Below are 17,109 nucleotides of genomic sequence, written 5' to 3' on the forward strand. Positions count from 1 at the left end.
TATGCGTTTTGTATGCGTATTAATAAAGATCATATTTATCATTTTTTTCATTTTTTTTTTCTTTTTTTGCCAACAAGCACTTGTTAAAGTATCTACATTTACATAATAACACCTTAAGATAATAACACCTTAAGATCATTTTTGGTTCCTTGTTTTTCCTTCACAGTTAGAAAAGCAAGGAACGCTTTCAGCTTTGCTAAGCAACCTTTCCGGACGCCGAGGCTCGCTGTTTCTCTAGCAGAGATGCAGTATCTGGATTCACTTCATAATAGACCATTTTTGGTCTTTTTTTTTTTTTTAGACACTCTAAAAATGCTTTTTAATTTTTTTTTAAGAGAAAAAAAACCCTGCATTTAAATAAAGGTGAATGATAATTTCATTATCAGGATAAGACTTTGGATGGGGAAAAGCTGAACAGTTTTTGCATCGCTGGAGGGTATCTGTGCTCTCTCACAACCGGGGATACTGCAGTCTTTTGGAAAGGATGAAGAGGTAGGAACCTTGAGCTGCTTAGTATCAGGAATGACTGGATTATAGCTTCCAACTAAAGAAAAAACATCAAGAATCATGCATTTTAAAAACAGTTTATTCAACGGCCAAGGACAATGATCCGGCACAATGTAACGGCAGATATAAATATAACCTTATATAAGTGGTTGACCCTTGTCATTATTATTTTTAATAGTTTCATACCTAATATTTTTACCATTTTTTCCCGCAGAAACTCCTCTGCGAATTATATTTTTTTTTCTCCCCCCCCCCTTTTTTTGTCGTTTTTGAGTGTGATTCTGTTTCTCAGTGGTAAACATTAACCAAACTCTTCCCGTGCGACAAGCGGCCAAGAACCGTCCCACCAGCTCTTACCACCGAGGCGTCTCCCTCCCTCGCCGCTCTCCCCGCGGGGAAGCGGCCGCCTTACAAACTCCTGTGCAAGTTCAAGTAAACACATACAACCCGCATAATCCAGAGAAAAATTGCAACTCATCCATGTACCAGATTTCGATGTCTCTTGCAAAAGTTTTCTGGTCCGTTTACGTTTTTTTTTTTTTGATGTTTAATTTTTAATTTTTTTTTGTTTTGTTTTAAAAAGCGCTGCTTTGTTGGTTGTGTCGTCGGTTTTCATTAGTATTTTTTTTCGACAATCGAAGTCCGCGGAGATTTCGGGTTTTATATATATATTTTTTTCTTTTTTTTTACTTTTTTTTTCCTCTCTCACTTTGCTCGGGTTTTGCTTTTAGTCATCATCGGGTTCTTACTTTATTTTATTATTGTTTTTTTTTTTTTTTTCTTTTCCGTTAAACGTCGCTTAGTTTCTGCTTTGCTTTGTCGGCGGTGTTTGTCGGAGGTGGTTTGTGTCAAGTCCGTCAACTGTTGTACTGACAGGCGTTTAGACTAGAGCCGGGGCTTTGCAAACTGCTGTAGCCGAAACTGGAGTGCTGCTTTGATTTCAGTCTGAGGCTGGCTAAGCTGGAGTTGCAAGTGTCCCGGTAGACGCTGTAGGGCGAGCCCGGCGGCCCGTAGGGACAGGCCGGCGAGGACATGGCCGAGTTGAGCGAGGAGCCGCTGATGTTGTTGATGTTGTTGAGGCCGGAGTTGGCCATGCCCGGCACTGCCGAGTGGCCCATACTGGACGGCATGTTCATGGAGGAGATGCTGCTGGGAGCCGAGAACATGGACTGCGACGAGAGGGGGCTCATGGAGTTGAAGAAGGTGAAGCTCTTGGTGGAGAGAGGCGCCGGGGTGAGGCTCTTGGTGGCCCAGTTGTTGTAGGGGTAGCCGGCGTACATGTCGTCGTAGGGCTGCATGAGCCCGCTGAACTGCGGCACGTAGCCGTTCTTGCACAGGTCCATCTGCTGGTTCCGCTCCCGCTTTCTCCACTTGGCTCGGCGGTTCTTGAACCACACCTGCGGGAGGGACGGACACGGCACGGTCAGCGCCGAGGCGCGCACGACAGCCGCGCAGAGGATGCGCGCAGCGCTCGAAGATGCGCGCCCGGAGCCCCCCGCCCCGAGCAAGCGGGCGGCCAGGGGACAGCCGGGGGCCGGCCAAACGCCCCCCAACCTCCGCAGGCTCCGGCCAGGGCTCCGCGGCCGCGCACAGCCTCTTGCGCGGCCCCCAGCCCCCTCTCCACGGGAGCCAAAAATCCGCGCATCCCTCTGCGCGGCTGTGCGCGCAGGGAGCGGTCGGCGGCATCTGCCAGCCCCGCTGCGCGGGTGCCCGCGGGTGCGCGCCTCGGTCCCGGCCGCGTCCCCCCGGCTCCCCCCCTCCGCTCCTCGCCCCTCTCCACGGGGCGAAGGCACGGCCCGCTCTGATTAGGGCCGGCTCGCCCCGGCTCCGCCGTGTTTCCGAATGCTAATGCTGTGTAATAAAAGTCCCCTGTTACAGATCATAAAAAAGGGGATTGGATTAGTATGTTTAGGTTTGAAGAAAAAAAAAAATCAGGCCCTGCATCGCCCTTGGATGGATGCAGCCTCTGCCTTTATATCTAATGAGAATTTACAGCCCTGACTAGGGAACAGAGAAGCGGGGGCCGCTCCTGGTGTTTGATGCAAAAACCTGATCCAGGCTCTCTCGTATATTTTTTTTTTTTTTTTTTTAGCCCTCGGAAAGCGCTTGAGCCCCCCGTGATGCGAGCCATGAGCCGGGGCAGGAGGAGCTGGCCGGGGCCGGGCAGTCCCAAATTCTCTTCCCAGGTTCAGAAAGCAGCACGGCCCCGCTGCCGGCTCGCCAGCCTCTCCGGCCGGGCTCCCCCGGGCTCCCCGCGGCTCCGTGCGCCCGGCCCCGCGGAGGCTGCGCTCCCTTCCCGCGCCCCCCGGAGCCGGCGCGGGGGCAGCTCCCGGAGCCTCCCCTCCCAGCGCAGGAATGGCGCAACTCCTAGTAAACCGTGGGCTCAGGGATGGAAACTTGGAGGGAAGGGATGGCGGGGTCTATTGAAAAAAAAAAATAACAATAATCAAAAGAATCCCGTATAAATATGAAGAGGAAACGAAAGCCAACATGTTCGAAACCTGTAATATACTCCTCGGAAGGTGCTTCCAGACAGGAATTTCCTGAAAATGAGCGTAATAGTTTTAATTATGGCTCCTAGACATTTTAAAGGAAGGCCCTCACAGCAAATTAAGGTTAGATTTGCAATCTGCAATCTCAGAACATCAAACCAAAACATCTCCACACAGAGGGAGAACGAAATTATGTTAATGGCTACTCATATATTAGTTTTATTTGTTTCCTGAAATATTCCAGCAATATTAATGCAGTTTAGTCTCCGCTCCGGCTTTGTTTTGTTTTAAACGCAATTAGGACAATGCTTTCCGATGCAGCGGCTGTTTACTCTTGCAAGATTTTAAACAAAATCTTCGCCATCCGTTTCGGCCACTCGATGTTTAAGGACCGGGACAAAAACGGATTTTCTGGGTCGGGGGGGGACCCCGCTCTCCCCGCACCCTTTTTTTCTCCCCGGCTCCTGCTCCGGGCGCTGCCGCCTCGCTTTTCCACGCGGGGGAAATGAATGTCCCGGGGGGGGACGCCAAGGGGAGCCGGGCAAGCCGTGTCAGCGCAGGCACAGAGCGGGGGGGCTGCGGGTGAGCACAGCCCGAGCCGCTCCGCTTTGGCCGCCCGCTATCTCACGCGTAAATCTCCCCCTAAATAACAGCCGGGGCTATATATATATATATATCTATATATTCCGAGGTGCCATCGGCTCCGAGGCGTATAAAGACCAGGCTCCTTCTCCTTACAATTCCGCGTCTGCAGGGCTTATTGCCTGTGCAGTGTAAGCGCCCCGCAGCCCTTGCCCTTCACGTTGCCCACCGACGGCCTCTGCAAAGAGCCCCCGGGGGAGCCGCGGGAGATGCGCGGCGGGGCGCGGAGGGGCCGCACGGCTCCGCGCTGGGGCTGGGGCCGGTCCCCGGGGGCCGAGCCGCGATTCCGCGGCCGCATTGCGGGGGAGCAGTGCCGTGCCACGGGACATCGCCCTCCCCGTGTGCCGGCGAAGCCAAGGGGGCGAGAGGGGGGTGCCCACCGGGGGGGGGGGGGGGCTTCGCCCCGCAGCCGGCTTCCTCCGGCCTCCCCTCGGCTCCGGGCGCAGCTTTTTCGGGGGCAGCATCTCCGAGGCCGGGAGGTGAATTTCTCCTGGCCGGCCCCGCCGCCGAGTTTAGCAATTCAAAATCACGGCCAGGGAGGGCCGGAGCGGCTCCCGCGAGGGGTTGTTCCCCTGCCCCCCCGCACCCCCCCCCCCCGCACCCCTCTTACCCGGACTCGGGGCTCGGTGAGGTTCGTCCAGACGGCGATCTCCTCCCGCATGCTCATGTCGGGGTAGCGGTTCCGCTGGAAGGTGGCCTCCAGCTCCTGCAGCTGCTGGCTGGTGAAGTGGGTCCGCTGCCGCCGCTGCTTCTTCTTCTTCGCCGGGTCGTCGGCGGCCCCGTCCTCGTTTTTCTGCTCGCCGCTTCGTTCTTTTTCTGCGGTGGGGTGTCGTGGTGTTTTTTGTTTTGTTTTGTTTTGTTTTTTTTCTCCTTATTTTTTTTTTTTTTAGTTTGCGTTTTGTTCAGACAGAAATGCAGGCACACAAAGCAGACTCGCCGCCCCCCGCCCCCGGCCCTGCCCGCCCTGCCGGGGGCACCCACCCGGCTCCCGGGGGCCCTGCACCCAACGCGGCACGGAGGCAGGGGCTCCCCGTCCCGGGGGGGGGGCAGCGCCCAGCCCGGCCCGGACCCAGACCCCCGGGGCGGCCCGGCTTGGAGCGGGCCCGAGGGGCGAGAAAAACCGGGGGGGGAGAGCGGGTTCCCTGCAGCACCGGCCTCTCTGCCCGACCACGGCACCTTTTTACTCCCTTAAACCTAAGGCGCGATCTTTGCTCCATTTTCTTTGTTGTGCTCGGCCGCGACAGGAAACTTTGGCAAGGTAGGGGTGTAAAAGGCAGCAGCAATTAATTGCAAAAGGCACCCTCTCTCTACCTCTCCACTCCCCAGATTTTTTTTTTCTTTTTTTTTTTTTCTTTTATTTTCTTCAGCTGCTTTTAGGATTTCACTGTTTATTTTAACCCGAGGCTGAGCAAAGCCCACCGCAAAAAAAATAAAATAAAATAAATAAAAAAAAATCCTATCGAAAAGAGCAAACAAACAAACAAACAAAAAGCCAGGCGCGCTTTCGCGGTGGGGATTTGCGCGGCCTGGAAGCAGGAATCCCTCCCAGGCCCCACGGCCACGGGGGACAGAGCCCCGCTCCCCTTTCCTATCGCCCCTCTCTGCTCTCCCAGCCCGGCTTTGGCCGCGTTTAGGCGCGGGGAATGGGGTGGGAAGGCCGGAACGAGACGGGCCGGGCCGGGAAAGGTGCGCCCGGGGGTCGGGGTCCCCCCCCCGGCACTGCGGTGCGGGGCTCGGGGCTGCCACCGCACCCCCCCCCCCCCCCCGGCCCCGTCCTGCTGCTGCTGCCTAAGGGGAGCCGGCGGGGCTCGGGGCCCGCTGCCCGGCTCCCGGGGGCGGCTTGCCCGGGGGGGCTCGGGGGCTTTTGTGCAGCCCCGAGCCCTGCGAGGTGGCCGGGAGGCTAAAAATAATCGCGGGTTGCATCCGAAGGCCGGGAGGGCTCGTCCTTGCAAAGTCACCCAGCGATCGCTTTTCGCCCCCGTAATAAAAGGGGTGTGTGTGGGGGGAGAGCAGAGCTGAAATGGAAACCCCGAAGCGGTGTAGGGGCCGATCGCAGCCCCTGTGTGCGGTGAGGGGTTTGCAGAGCCAGCACGGCCTGCAGCAGCAGCAGCACATCGCTACCCGGCCTGGGCTGGACCGGCCGCGCCGCGGGAAAGAGAAAGCAAAATAAAAGAACCCCGCACGGCTCCGGCTCGGGGCTGCCTTTGCTCTCGTTCCCGGCCGGGAAAGGCTCGCAAGAACCGGGCCGAGAGGGTCCCGGGCAGGGGGAGCACAAGGCAAAGCGCTGCGGCCGCAGCCCCCGCGCCGGGTTTAGCCTGGCCGTGATTTCGGTAAAAATCCGGCCTCCGAGCCCGGCCCTGCTACAATTTCAAAACATAGCACGCGTGACGTTTAATTGGCATTTGCGCCTTTAAAAATAATAAAAAAAAAAATAATAAAAATTAAAAAAGGAAAAATAAAAAGAAAAAAAAATGAAAGAAAAGAAATCGTGGAAGGCATTTTGTAGCTGCTCGGAGAAGAAAAGCAGGCAGGTCCTGAGCCCTGCCCCGGCACCGAGGGGTCACATACAGGGGTAGTGCAAAATGGAGCAAATCTCCCTCTCTAATCTCAAATAATCCCCTCTAATCTCGCAGTCCCTTCCAGACGCCGGTCCCTAACTTTGTTTGCGAATCAGCCTGGGAGGCACAAACCAGCCCCCGTTTATCACCGTGTGCCACTTCGGGACTGGCCCGCGCCGCGGCCACTCTCTAGATTATAGGACCTGCTAAAAGCGAGAAGAGCACCATCATCTCGGAAAAAAAATTGAAACGAAATGAGACATAAACTTCTCCCGAGAAGGTCTCGGTGGAGAACGGGTATCACGCTCCTTCCTGCAGCTTTTGTTTCCTTCTCCTAGCTTTCCTTGTCATCCTAGAAATGTTGCTACTTTAATTGAATACAAACTGGGAAACCACAGCTTTCCCTGCAGCCCTTGCACATGGTGCTCAGGGCGCCCGGAGCCTCTGCAGAGCGCGCAGCTCTGCGCGAAACCTCTCCGCGGCCGCGCACATCCCCTCCGCGGCGGCCCCACGCCGCCTCTCCTGCTCTGCGGGGCTTTTTTTTATTTTATTTTTAATTTTTTTTTTCCTTCCCCCCCCCCCCCCCCCACCAAAAGATCTCTCTTTGACAGAGAGATCTTTTTCCGTGCCTGCACCTCCCGAGCTGGAAAACAAACCCGGGCAAAAGCTGACATTACTTCAGAAACCTCCGGCAAAACCGCGCTCCCCGATGAGTCCCCCCTTTCCCTTCGACCCGATCGATTAATAACTATTTAAATAATAATAAAAAAATCGAAATACAAAAAATAAAAGAAGAAAAAAAAATAATGAAAAAAGCAGCTCGTGGGATGGGCTCGGTGGCCACGCGTGTCCCTCTCCGCGGCTGTCAGCGCGGCCGCTCCGTGCAGGCCCCTGGCCCCCTCTCGCCCCTTCCGTGGGGTTTTTTGGGGGGATGGAGGCACCGGGGGCAGCGGCGGCTGCTGCCCCCCGGCCCCCCACGGGCTCCGCTTGCGCGGGGGGCGCGGGCAGAGCAGCGCCGGCCGCCCGGGGAGGGGAAGGAGCGGTGGGGAGGGGGCGGCGGCGCAGGGGGGGGAGCGGGCCGGGGCCGCGGGGGGGTTACCTGGCACCTCCGTGTCGGAGGATTCACTGGCTGAGTTCTCGATCGGGTCTCTGGGCTCCGAGGATCTTTGCAAATGGAAGCTGGAAGCCATGTCATGGGAGGGTTGGGGTCTCAAGCTCTCGGGCAGTCTCTCCAAATTCATTCCACCTTTAAAGGAATCCATGGCAGGGGCGCCGGGCTGCCTGGGGGAGTTTGCAGGTGTTTATTCCACACAGAAAGGAACAAGGAGGTTTTTTTTTTTTTTGGTTTCTTTTTTTTCTTTCCTTTTTTTTTTTTAAGGAAAAAAAAAACAACAAAAACAAAAGCAAATCCACTTATTACTAACAGTATAATTTTAAGGGTGTCGGAAGAAGAGATCTGAGCAGTGCCTCGAAGCCGCTTGTCTCTGCTCGGGGAGAGGCACGGCACTCCGGCCGCATAGGCAGGGAAGTGGTAAAGATCCCTTATAGAGAAACGCGAGTTGCGAGTTGGACAGTTTAAAGCTAAAGAGATTAAAGTGACCTGCCCTAGAACAAATGCCTGTAGTTAAACGCGGCTCCTCCCCCTGAAGGTTAAAACCTCCCCGTCTCGCTCATGCATCACTCCATCTAGCGCTCGCCCAGCCCGGCCGGGCGGACCCGGACCTGCCCGCGCGCTCCCCGCCGATGCGCGCTCCTTGCGCGGCCGCGGCCGAACCCGCGCAGCCCCCCCGCGCATCCCCCCCCCCCCGCCGGGACCCCCCCCTCCCGACCCCCTCTCCCTGCTCCCGCTTCTGCTGCGAGGGTGCCGCCCCCCGCTCCCCGACCCCCCCCCCCCCCCCCCCGCCTCCCGCAGCCTCCCCCAGCCTCGGCGAGGTACAAAAAATATTTCAGAAACGAATGGGAAGGTGGAAAATCATTGCCAGCCGCTCGCAGGCCGGCTGGCCTCCACCCCCCCAGCCTGTCCCCAGCCTTTTTTTTTTTTTGGGGGGGGGGCGGTGTGACAGCACCCCCATCCTTTCCCCCTCCCCATCCCGCCGGCAGCGCGCAGGTTGCGCCCGTGCGCACGGCGGCACCTCCGCACCCCGCACCCCCCCTCCGGCACCCCGCGCAGCACGCAGGGACCCCACGGCGGGTCTCAGGGGGATTTCTTTGGGGTCGGCCTCCCGGGATTTGTGCCTGAACCGGTTTTAGCCTTTTTTTTTAATTTTTTTTTCCTTTTCTCTCGCCGAGGGGGTTAGAATAAAGCTCCTGGCCGACGCTCCCAGGGCAGCATCTCCCGGCGCATCGCGGATAACGCCGGGTCTCCATCCCAAAGCAACCCTCTGTGCCCCCCCACCCCCCCCCCCCACGGGCCGGGGCAGGGCCTTGGGCCCTCCCGGAGAACACCTCGGGGTGTGGGGAGGTGGAAAAAAAACACGGGCTGGGGGCAGGTGAGGGGTGCTCTGGGGGACAGGGCGAGGGGATGGGGCAGAGGGACCCTGGCTGCGACTCCGCCCGGGGAAAGGACCTTCTCTCCTCTTTATTTTCTCGGCTCGCTTTAACTGATCCATCCTGACACTCTATTTTGCTTTCAAATCAAGTAAAGATGTGCGAGAGAACTTTTGAACTGTTTTATGGAAAGTGGAGGGAAGCAATGTTCCAGTCGTGCAGGCTTTTTTCCTACCCCGCCGGGGTGATGCTGCCGGGCCCGCCCCGCGCCCTCCGGCAGAGCCCCCAGAACCCGGGGGCTGCAGGGGCCGCCCCCCCCTGCCCATGGGGCCGGGGGATGCCCAAAACTCTCAGCCTCAGCCCCCTCACCTCTGATCTGCAGCGCCTTGTGCAGTTAAGGGTGTGCACAGGTACGTGCTGTCGCACTCAGGTCTCTACCCCCCCCCCCCTTCTTTTTTTTTTCTTCTTCTTGTCTTTTTTTTTTTTTTTGGTGGCATTTTAGTGTCCTTGGGTTAGCCAAATTCAGCTCAGGAGCTTGCAAACGACGGGGGATTTCGGGCACCCGAGGTGAACCAGACAATTTCGAGGCCGCTCAGGCCGGACTTGGTTTAATCCGCAGCTCTCAGCAGCTGGGGCTCTGGGGCCGGGGGGGCTCAGCTGATGCAGGGGAAGGACGGGGGCTCCTCCCGGGGGACAAGCGAGAGGTGCTGTCGGCCTTCTCTGGCTCTGGGGTGAGGGTGACAGGACTGCAAGCATGCACTCTTCACAGTCCCATCTTTTTTTTTTCTTTTTTCTTTTTTCTCCCCCCCCCCCCTTTTTTTTTTTTTTTTTTAAATATATATATTTTCTGCGGGGCCGGGAGCGGCGGCAGCCCCGGGCAGGTCTCCGGGGGCTCCTCCGCTCTCAGCGGGAGCAGGATGGAGCCAGGCTGGAGGGAGGGAGGGAAGGAGCCTGCCAACAGCCCGGCTGCTCCACTCCGGCTATTTTAAACCTACTGCTCGCAGCAGCCTTCAAACCGGAGGCGGGATTTTTCTTTCTTTTTCTATTTTTTTTTCTCACTCTGCCTAATTTACAGTTTTTGTTCTGCTCTATAAAATATATTTTAAAAATTCGTTCTAGGCTCAAATCCTCCCGCCGAGCGAAGGGAAAGGCTCAGCTCCGGCCACGAGCGGGTTTTCCCCGAGGCGGAGGCAGCGATAAAGCCGGGGACAGCTTCTGGGGGGTCCCCGGGGCCAAGGGCCGGGAGGGGGGGACCAGCCCCGGGCACAACCCCTGGGGTTTGATGGAGAGAAACGGGCCGGGCCCGCCGCTCCCGGGGGGCTTTCGGGAGGAAGGGACCGAGCAGGACCCTCCCCCGGTCCTCTCCTGGCCTCCCCACGCGTGTCCGTGCCCGGCCGTGGGGCAGGCTTGTGCCGCACCCTTGCGCACGGGTCCGCGGTGCCACGCAGCGGCTGAACGTCTTACAGGGGATTTCTGTGGGCCTGGGGCATCCTCTCCCTCCGTGCTCTGGGGGCCGGGAGGCTCCTGTCGCGCAGGGCCGAGGCCGCCGCTTCTCCCCGCCGCTGTCGGGACAAGCGCGTGTCGCGACAACCCTGCAGGGCGCACCCGCACGCCCCAGCTTTGCGCTTTCCCCTCTCTCCTCGTGCCGGGCTCGCTCCGTTTCGGGAGCTCCGTTGCGGGGCGCGTCCCTCCTCGGTGTCTTTCCCCATGACGTCACGTGTCCCCCCCCCCCCCCGCGTGACGTCACGCCTCGCTCCGTGGCGTCACACCTCGCCGTTCCGCAGGCCCGGACCCCAGGCGAGCCTCGATGCCCCTCTCCGAGGGGAGGCCGGCGGCGGAGGCCCGGCAGCCTCCCGTCCCCGCGGGGCCGTCCCGGGGAAGCCGTGACCCGCGTGGGCGTGGGAAGGGCCGGGAGAGGCGGAGGGGGGCTCGGGCTGGGGGGTTCGGGGGGGCTGCAGAGCTCAGCCGGGGGTTTTGCGTGGGAAACCTCCGCACCAGGGGCTCCCCCGGCCGGGGGCTGCACCCCCGAGCTGTAACGGGCTGGAGGCCCCGCAAATTCACCGCTCCGCTGCCGTCTGCTATAAATAATCCCAGAACGAGGGATGGCGCTTATAAATAAATCAGTGTCGGCCACGGCAGTGATAACTCCGTTAAGAAGAGGTCAAGACACGTCTGAATGAGGGAAGGACCCCCTGTGCCTCCCGAAGGGGCGGACAGCCCCCCCAGAGGCCCCCGGACAAGTCCCACACCAGGGATTTCTGTTTTCGGACAGGAGCTCCCACCCCGGCTGGCTGCAGTGTTTGTAGCCAAGGCAGAACCACCTGGGCCGTATATCAGGCAGCAAAGTTAAGTCTCTGCCAGCTTTTCCTCTTCAGGTTTATTAGCATTGTATAGACTCAGATTCAGTCTATAAATTATTGGGAATTGTTACAAAAAAGAAAGCATCTCCTCCCGAGCGCACCTTTGCCCGAAAGGAGAGGGAAGCCCTCTATAAAAAAAGAGCTGCAAGGGGGAAGGGAGAGTTTCTCCAACCCAACTTAACCAAACCCAAGCCCAGACAACTCAACCCAATCCAACTCGACCACGAAAAACCAAACCAGACCAAACCAAACCAAACCAAACCAAACCAAACCAAACCAAATCAACCCAATCCAAAACAACCCAACCCAAGACAAACCAACCTAAACACGACCCAGCCAAACTCAATCAAAGCAAGTCCAGCCAAAGCAAGCCCAAGCAAAGCCAAGACAAGCCAGTCAGCCTCCACCTGGCACTCCTTGGCGGAGCCCCGCGGCTGGGAGTTGCTGTAGGAAAACAACATGAATAATAAAACCCTCCCAGAAGTGCCCGGCGGGAGGTGCGGGGGTGGCAGAGGGCTATCGCCACTGGCTTAAGCAGGAGACATCGACGGGGAGGTGACAGCGGCTGGAAGTGCGCAGCTCCTCTGCGCGCAGAGCCGGCTGCTCCTTGACAGGGCTCAGGGCCATTTTTAAAGCTTCCTACCATGAAAATGTCCCCCGCATGGGTAAATGAGTGGATTTTACCCTCCAGCCCCTGCTCCCGGCCTTTGCTGGTGCGTGGCTCTGGCCCACGGCTGCCCACGCGTGTCGGGAACAAGCAGACGGGGCGATGCGCGCAGGGATGCGCGCAGGGAAGCGCAGATCCCCGCGGAGCTCCGACCGCTCCTCCGGGCCGGAGTTTGCTGCTGCGGCGTACCGGGGCAGATGTCCGTCGGTGCGGTGTCCCTCGGGGGTCCTGCCCCAAAAGCATCGCCCCCCCCAGCGCACAACCCCGCGCAAGGCAGAGCCCAGCGCTCCTCGCCGCCACTGTGGCTGCCCCCCGCTCCCCTCCTCTGCCGCGGCCCTAAGAGGAAAGCGAGCATCCCCCGAGTCACGGCGGCCACGGGACGAGCCCCGCAGCCCTGCGGGATGCCCGCGGCGGCCGGGACTGGAGGACGGACAGAGGGAAGCAGAGAGAGGGGGAAGAAACCCAGCCGAGAGAGCATGTTAAATCGCTCAGGGAAGGAAGGTGGAAAATTACGCTGGCTCCTAGCCGGCCTGTCCTCCTCTGCGCAGCCAGGAGAGCAATTTTCCTAAGGAGCTGAGCAAAACGAAATCAGCCCCTTTTGGATCTGCAGCCCCCGTCGCTCCCCGGCCCCGGCCAAGCCTCCGCCTCCGCGGGCGCGCAGGGCCCCTCCGCGCAGCGCTGCGCCGCTGCTGCCCGCCGGCGGCTTTCCCCGGCCCCCCCCCCCCCGGCCCCCCAAAGCCCCCGATGCGCCTCTGCCCGCTGCCAAAGCGCAGGGGCCGGGGGGGCTCCGCGCTTCCCTCGGCCCGGCCGGCCCTGCCCCACCGCCCCGGCTCTCCCCGCTATTCACACCCAGAGGGGGGGAAGTGAGTTTTCTGGGGAGAAAATGATTTTTTATTTTTTTTTCTGGGGGCGTTCGGCCGGCGGCACCTCGCGGGACACCCGGTGTGTGCCGGAGCCTGCCGGAGCCCCGCTGCAGCTCGTCCCGGGCCCCGAGCCCCTCGGCCCCCCCCCGGCCCGGGGCTGCCCCAGGCGCCGACGGCCAGCGGCAGCGCTTGCAAAAACTGGGGATGAAAAAGCTGAAGGCTTAATGTTTTCTGACAGATACAAATGATACCCCAAGGCTTTCTTGAAACGCAGTGACTGACGGCTGGAGGAACGGTTTTTCCTATTCGGGTTTGTGCAGCTGGAAGCAGGCAGGGGGGTTCCCCTCGGCCCTCCTCCCCCGACCCTCGCCCCGAAAACAAAACCATCTCCCGAGCCTCCTCCTGGGCTGACTTCTCCCTAAATGCCAGGTCCCACCCCGAGCTGCTTTCGCGGCCCTTCCCGCATCCTTCAGGCCACGAACACCGAAGCGTGCTCCGAGAAAAGGCACCCGAACAGCTCGCTGCTGGCAGCCCATGGGCAGGCGCTGGGCAGCCAGGGGACCCGGGGGGCTTTTTCTCTGGGTGGGGGGAAGAGAAGGGAAAAGTCCACTACGGTCCCACAATTCCCTCTCGGAGCAGAGGGAACATGCTTTTCCTATTAATTGCTGGAGGAAGGGGCAGCGGCGCTTGCTAGGTAGCCTGCTCATGTTACTCAGGGCATCTTTAGATCCGAAATGTGTTTTGTAGACCCAAAAAAGATGCCTCTGGTGGAAGATAATCAAAGGCCCGGGCACCCCGTTGGCATGTGCTCGGATCTTTCTTCAGCAGAAAAGGAGGCAGCGTTTGGAACCACCGGTATTATGTTTCCTTGTGGGTTTCCCCCCACCTTGTTTCAGGCGAGCAACCTCTTAATTGCTGCAGTGGATGGATGGGGGAAACACATTTCCCCTAAACACAACATTTCCTGAAAGGCTGAAATATTCTAATAACGCGCTGGGCTCTTTAATGTTCTCAGAACAGCAGCGAATCTCTGCAGAGCCCCACGTTTCCTGCTTCAAAAAGCAAAATCGGAGAAACAATTCACCTTTGTGTGCGTTCAGCTCCGATTTTCTTTTCTTTTCTCCCCCCAGCTCTCCCCCAGGGCACGCTGATTTCCCCCGCTGCCGGCGGCCCCGCTCGGTCCCGGGGCCCGGGGAGCAAACCCCGGCGGGATGAGGCTTGGGGACACTTTTGGGGCCGGTTCCCCTCGGGAAGGGCCGTATGGGACCGGGACATCTCGGGGCGAGATAGGAGCACGCCGCCTGCAAGAGGGCTGCGCTAATCAGCGCGCGGGGTTAGATATAAAAGCCGAGGGCAAATAAAACGAATTAGTTTTATTAGCACGTTTAGGAGGCGGTCTAACGAAGGAATTCGGCTTTACTAGAGAATGTTTTCTCCTCCCCTTTTGTTATTTAAAAGCAACATCTATCTGGGCTGCTCATCACGGGAGGGAAATAACTCATCGCTCACCCCGCAGTCATTTTCTCGGAGCAAGGCGCTCCTTTCTCTAAGCACGGCGAGCAGGCTGTACCCTCGGAAATACACGAATTCATAATAAAATCTGCGTGAACAATAAAAAACAACTGTAAAGGACAGGCTGCAGAGCCCGCCAGGTTATTGTTCGGCGGTGGGTTTCGGTAGGAAATATCTGCCTCGCTCACAGGCGCGATTTAACTCGGCTAAAACTTCCCCGGGAAGCCTTGCCACAGCTCCAGCACGGGATTTCCAGGACCTTGTCCGTATTTCAGGCAAAAGAAGGATTTTTGAGGAGGTTCTCCAAGAGAAGTAGCTCTCAGCAGTTATTTGGAAGTCAGTTTTTAGATCAGCGGCTCAACCTGGCGCTGGGAATAGCGCGGAGAACACGCACCTTGGTTTGTTAAGTAGAAATTATGTATTTTTAACTTTGTTATAAAACAAGCAAACGGCGTCTCGGTCCTCGGTACATGCACTTTATTGTTTTGTGTTCAATTCGTGCCTCGGCGTTTGTGTTCTCTTACGGTGAGGTTGGCAAGATTTAAGGAGAGAGGACGAAGTAACAGAAAACTCTCCTAGGGACAATTATTTTAGCGCGACACCTAAAAAACTCTCCTAAAGATGCCGTGAGTGGGGAGCCTCGCAGGCTTTCAGCAGGGTTAACACTCCGAAAAAAAACCCCTTTTTCCACACCCTCCGAGAATTTCGGTCCCGTTGTGCGCAGCGTTATCCCGGATAACGAGACACTCGCGCCCTACGCAGCTCCTAAAAAGTGCATACTTTTTTTTTTTCAATAAAAAAGAAACAATAAATAAAGAGAGAAAGAAAGAAAAAAAAAGCAAAGCAGAGGCACCGCGGAATATTCTTTTTCTGAGGAGGGAATTAATTCATCGACGGCCCAGGCTCTGTCCCTCGAGTTTCCTCCGCGGCCGCGCAGCCCCGGAGGAGCCTCCCCAGCAGCCGTCGGGGGGGCACCGAGCCCCCCCCGCTCCCCGCCCGGTGCTGCTGCTGCCACCGGTACAGCCCCGGGGCCGGGCAGCGGGCAGCGGCCGCGCTTTGCTCCGCGCAGAAGGGCTGGGGGCTGAAAACGGTGTGTTAGGGTAGAATAGGGTAAAAGAGAATAGAGGAAAAGAGAATAGAATTGAATGGAATAAAATAGAATAGAATAAAATAGAATAGAATAGAATAAAATGGAATAGAGTGAAATAGAATAGAATAGATTAGAATAAAATAGAATAGATTAAGATAGAATAAAATAGAGTAATATAGAATAGAATAGAATAGAATAGAATAGAATAGAATAGAATAGAATAGAATAGAATAGAAAAGAATAGAACTAAAATAAAATAAAATAGAATAAAACAAAATAAAATAAAATAAAATGAAATAACATATAAAATGAGCTAACTCCTCTGGAATTGCATTTCCCAGCGCATTTGTCAGGGCTGACGAAGCGCAGAGGCCCCGAAAGAATTTATGCGCGGTGTAAGGAGATGTCAAGGGCCGCGGCCGGGCGCGGAGCGCGGAGCGGGGCCGGCGGCGAGGCGAGGCGGCGGCGAGGGGCGAGCCCCCGGCCCCGCTTTGTCTCCCGGCCCGGCCCCGGGAGGCTCCGCACCTCCGGCCGCCGCCCGCGGAGCCGCCCGGGGGAGGCGAGAGGGGGGGAGCCGGGGGCGGGCCGGGCCCCACGGGACACGCGTGGGGACTCGCGACGGGCGCCGGGCACACGCGTGGGGGCGCGCACCGGGGCCAACGGGTCGGGGGGGGGAGGCGGCGTGGGGGACACGCGTGGGGGCGGTCCGGGCGGGGGACACACACGCGTGGGGGCGGTCCGGGCGCGGGGAGGGGGGGGGGGGGGACACACGCGTGGGGCCGTCCCCGAGCACTTACCGGGCGGTGCGCTCGGCGGCGGCGGGGGGCCGGGCCCGGCGGGCGCTGTGCGCGCCCTGCCCGCCGCTCCGGGCTTTTCTTCGGAGATTTCCCCGTCTCCTCCTGACGTCAGCCCCGTCCCAGGGTGCCGCACACGGGGGAGGGCCGGGGGAGGGCCGGCAGCACCGGGACACCGGCACCTCCGTGCCCCGGCTGCGGCATCCCCCGGCTCGGCCCCCTCGGAGCGCGGCCCCGCCGCTCCCGGTGCCGGTGCCGGTGGCGGCCACCCCTCGGGCAGCTCCGTGCTGCCGGCTCCGCGGCCCCTGCCCTCCTCATTTCCTCCCGGCTGCTTCGCTTCGTCTGAGGGGGGAGTGGAAAGCAACGGCCACTTTTTTTTTTTTTTTCTTCTTTTTTCTTTTTTCTCCCCCCCTCCCGAGGAGATGCCCTGAAAAACGCCCCCGGTGCAGGGTTCAGGGCCGGGGGGGAGGCAGCAAACAGCGCCCAGAGCTGGACGGGGCCCGGAGGACACGCGGTCGGGGAGCTCTGCTGCCCCGCCAGCCAAACATCCGTCCCCAGGCCCTTTGTCCAGCTTCATTTTCTCAGGGAGCTTCGGAAATTTCAGACACCTCACTTCTGACGTGTGCCCCCTCTTGGGGTTTTTGAGAGCCCAGCGGGTCATTTGGAGGGGCTCGGCCCCGGGGAAAAGCACACAAGTGATGCGAGGAGCTCACCAGCACCACGGGCATGGCTTGCGCCTTGCTAGCTGAGCGGGTTGCACACACGCACGCACGCACACACAGCCCATAGCCATAGCTGAAAAACAAGGACGACGAATATGGAATGGATCAGAAAGATAAATAGCATAAAATCAGGAACAGTCCAGTCCCACACTTGCCATTTGTTATAGAGAGGAGAAGTAAATGGGATTCACATGTCGAGCATTAGCTGGTTGTTAGTCTGTAAGATAATATTAACTTTAGTGCTTGCTGCTTTACTCCACTTTTCCAAAGGCAGTTCCAGGAGGCGCCCAGCCTGTAATTTAGGATGGCACATACTGTGTGAAAGAGGCTTTGGCACCGGGGCCTACCAGCACATCAAGGTGATATTAACATAATAAAACGTTTGGAGAGCGAGTAGGAGCTCATAAATTAATGC

General features: G+C 58.1%; 1 protein-coding gene across 3 annotated transcripts; it reads right to left on the reverse strand.

Annotated features, from left to right (window-relative positions):
* Positions 1–1,036: 1,036 nt before the first annotated feature.
* PITX1 (paired like homeodomain 1) lies at positions 1,037–16,684 on the reverse strand. 3 transcript variants are annotated; one of them, XM_083798903.1, is made up of 4 exons: positions 15,976–16,684; positions 7,299–7,480; positions 4,252–4,457; positions 1,037–1,904 (listed from the first exon to the last, which is right to left on the reverse strand). In XM_083798903.1, the coding sequence occupies exons 2-4, from the start codon at positions 7,459–7,461 to the stop codon at positions 1,365–1,367; spliced, it is 909 nt and encodes a 302-aa protein (XP_083655029.1). In that variant the 5' UTR covers positions 7,462–7,480; positions 15,976–16,684; the 3' UTR covers positions 1,037–1,364. The 3 variants fall into 3 exon arrangements, with proteins under 3 accessions (XP_083655029.1, XP_083655028.1, XP_083655027.1); XM_083798902.1 differs by lacking the exon at positions 15,976–16,684 and adding an exon at positions 7,624–7,972; XM_083798901.1 differs by lacking the exon at positions 15,976–16,684 and having other exon boundaries at positions 7,299–7,972.
* Between the last annotated feature and the right edge of the window lie 425 nt (positions 16,685–17,109).

The sequence above is a fragment of the Anser anser genome, assembly GCF_964211835.1.
Source record: "Anser anser genome assembly, chromosome: 14".
In the NCBI taxonomy this organism is placed as follows: domain Eukaryota; kingdom Metazoa; phylum Chordata; class Aves; order Anseriformes; family Anatidae; genus Anser; species Anser anser.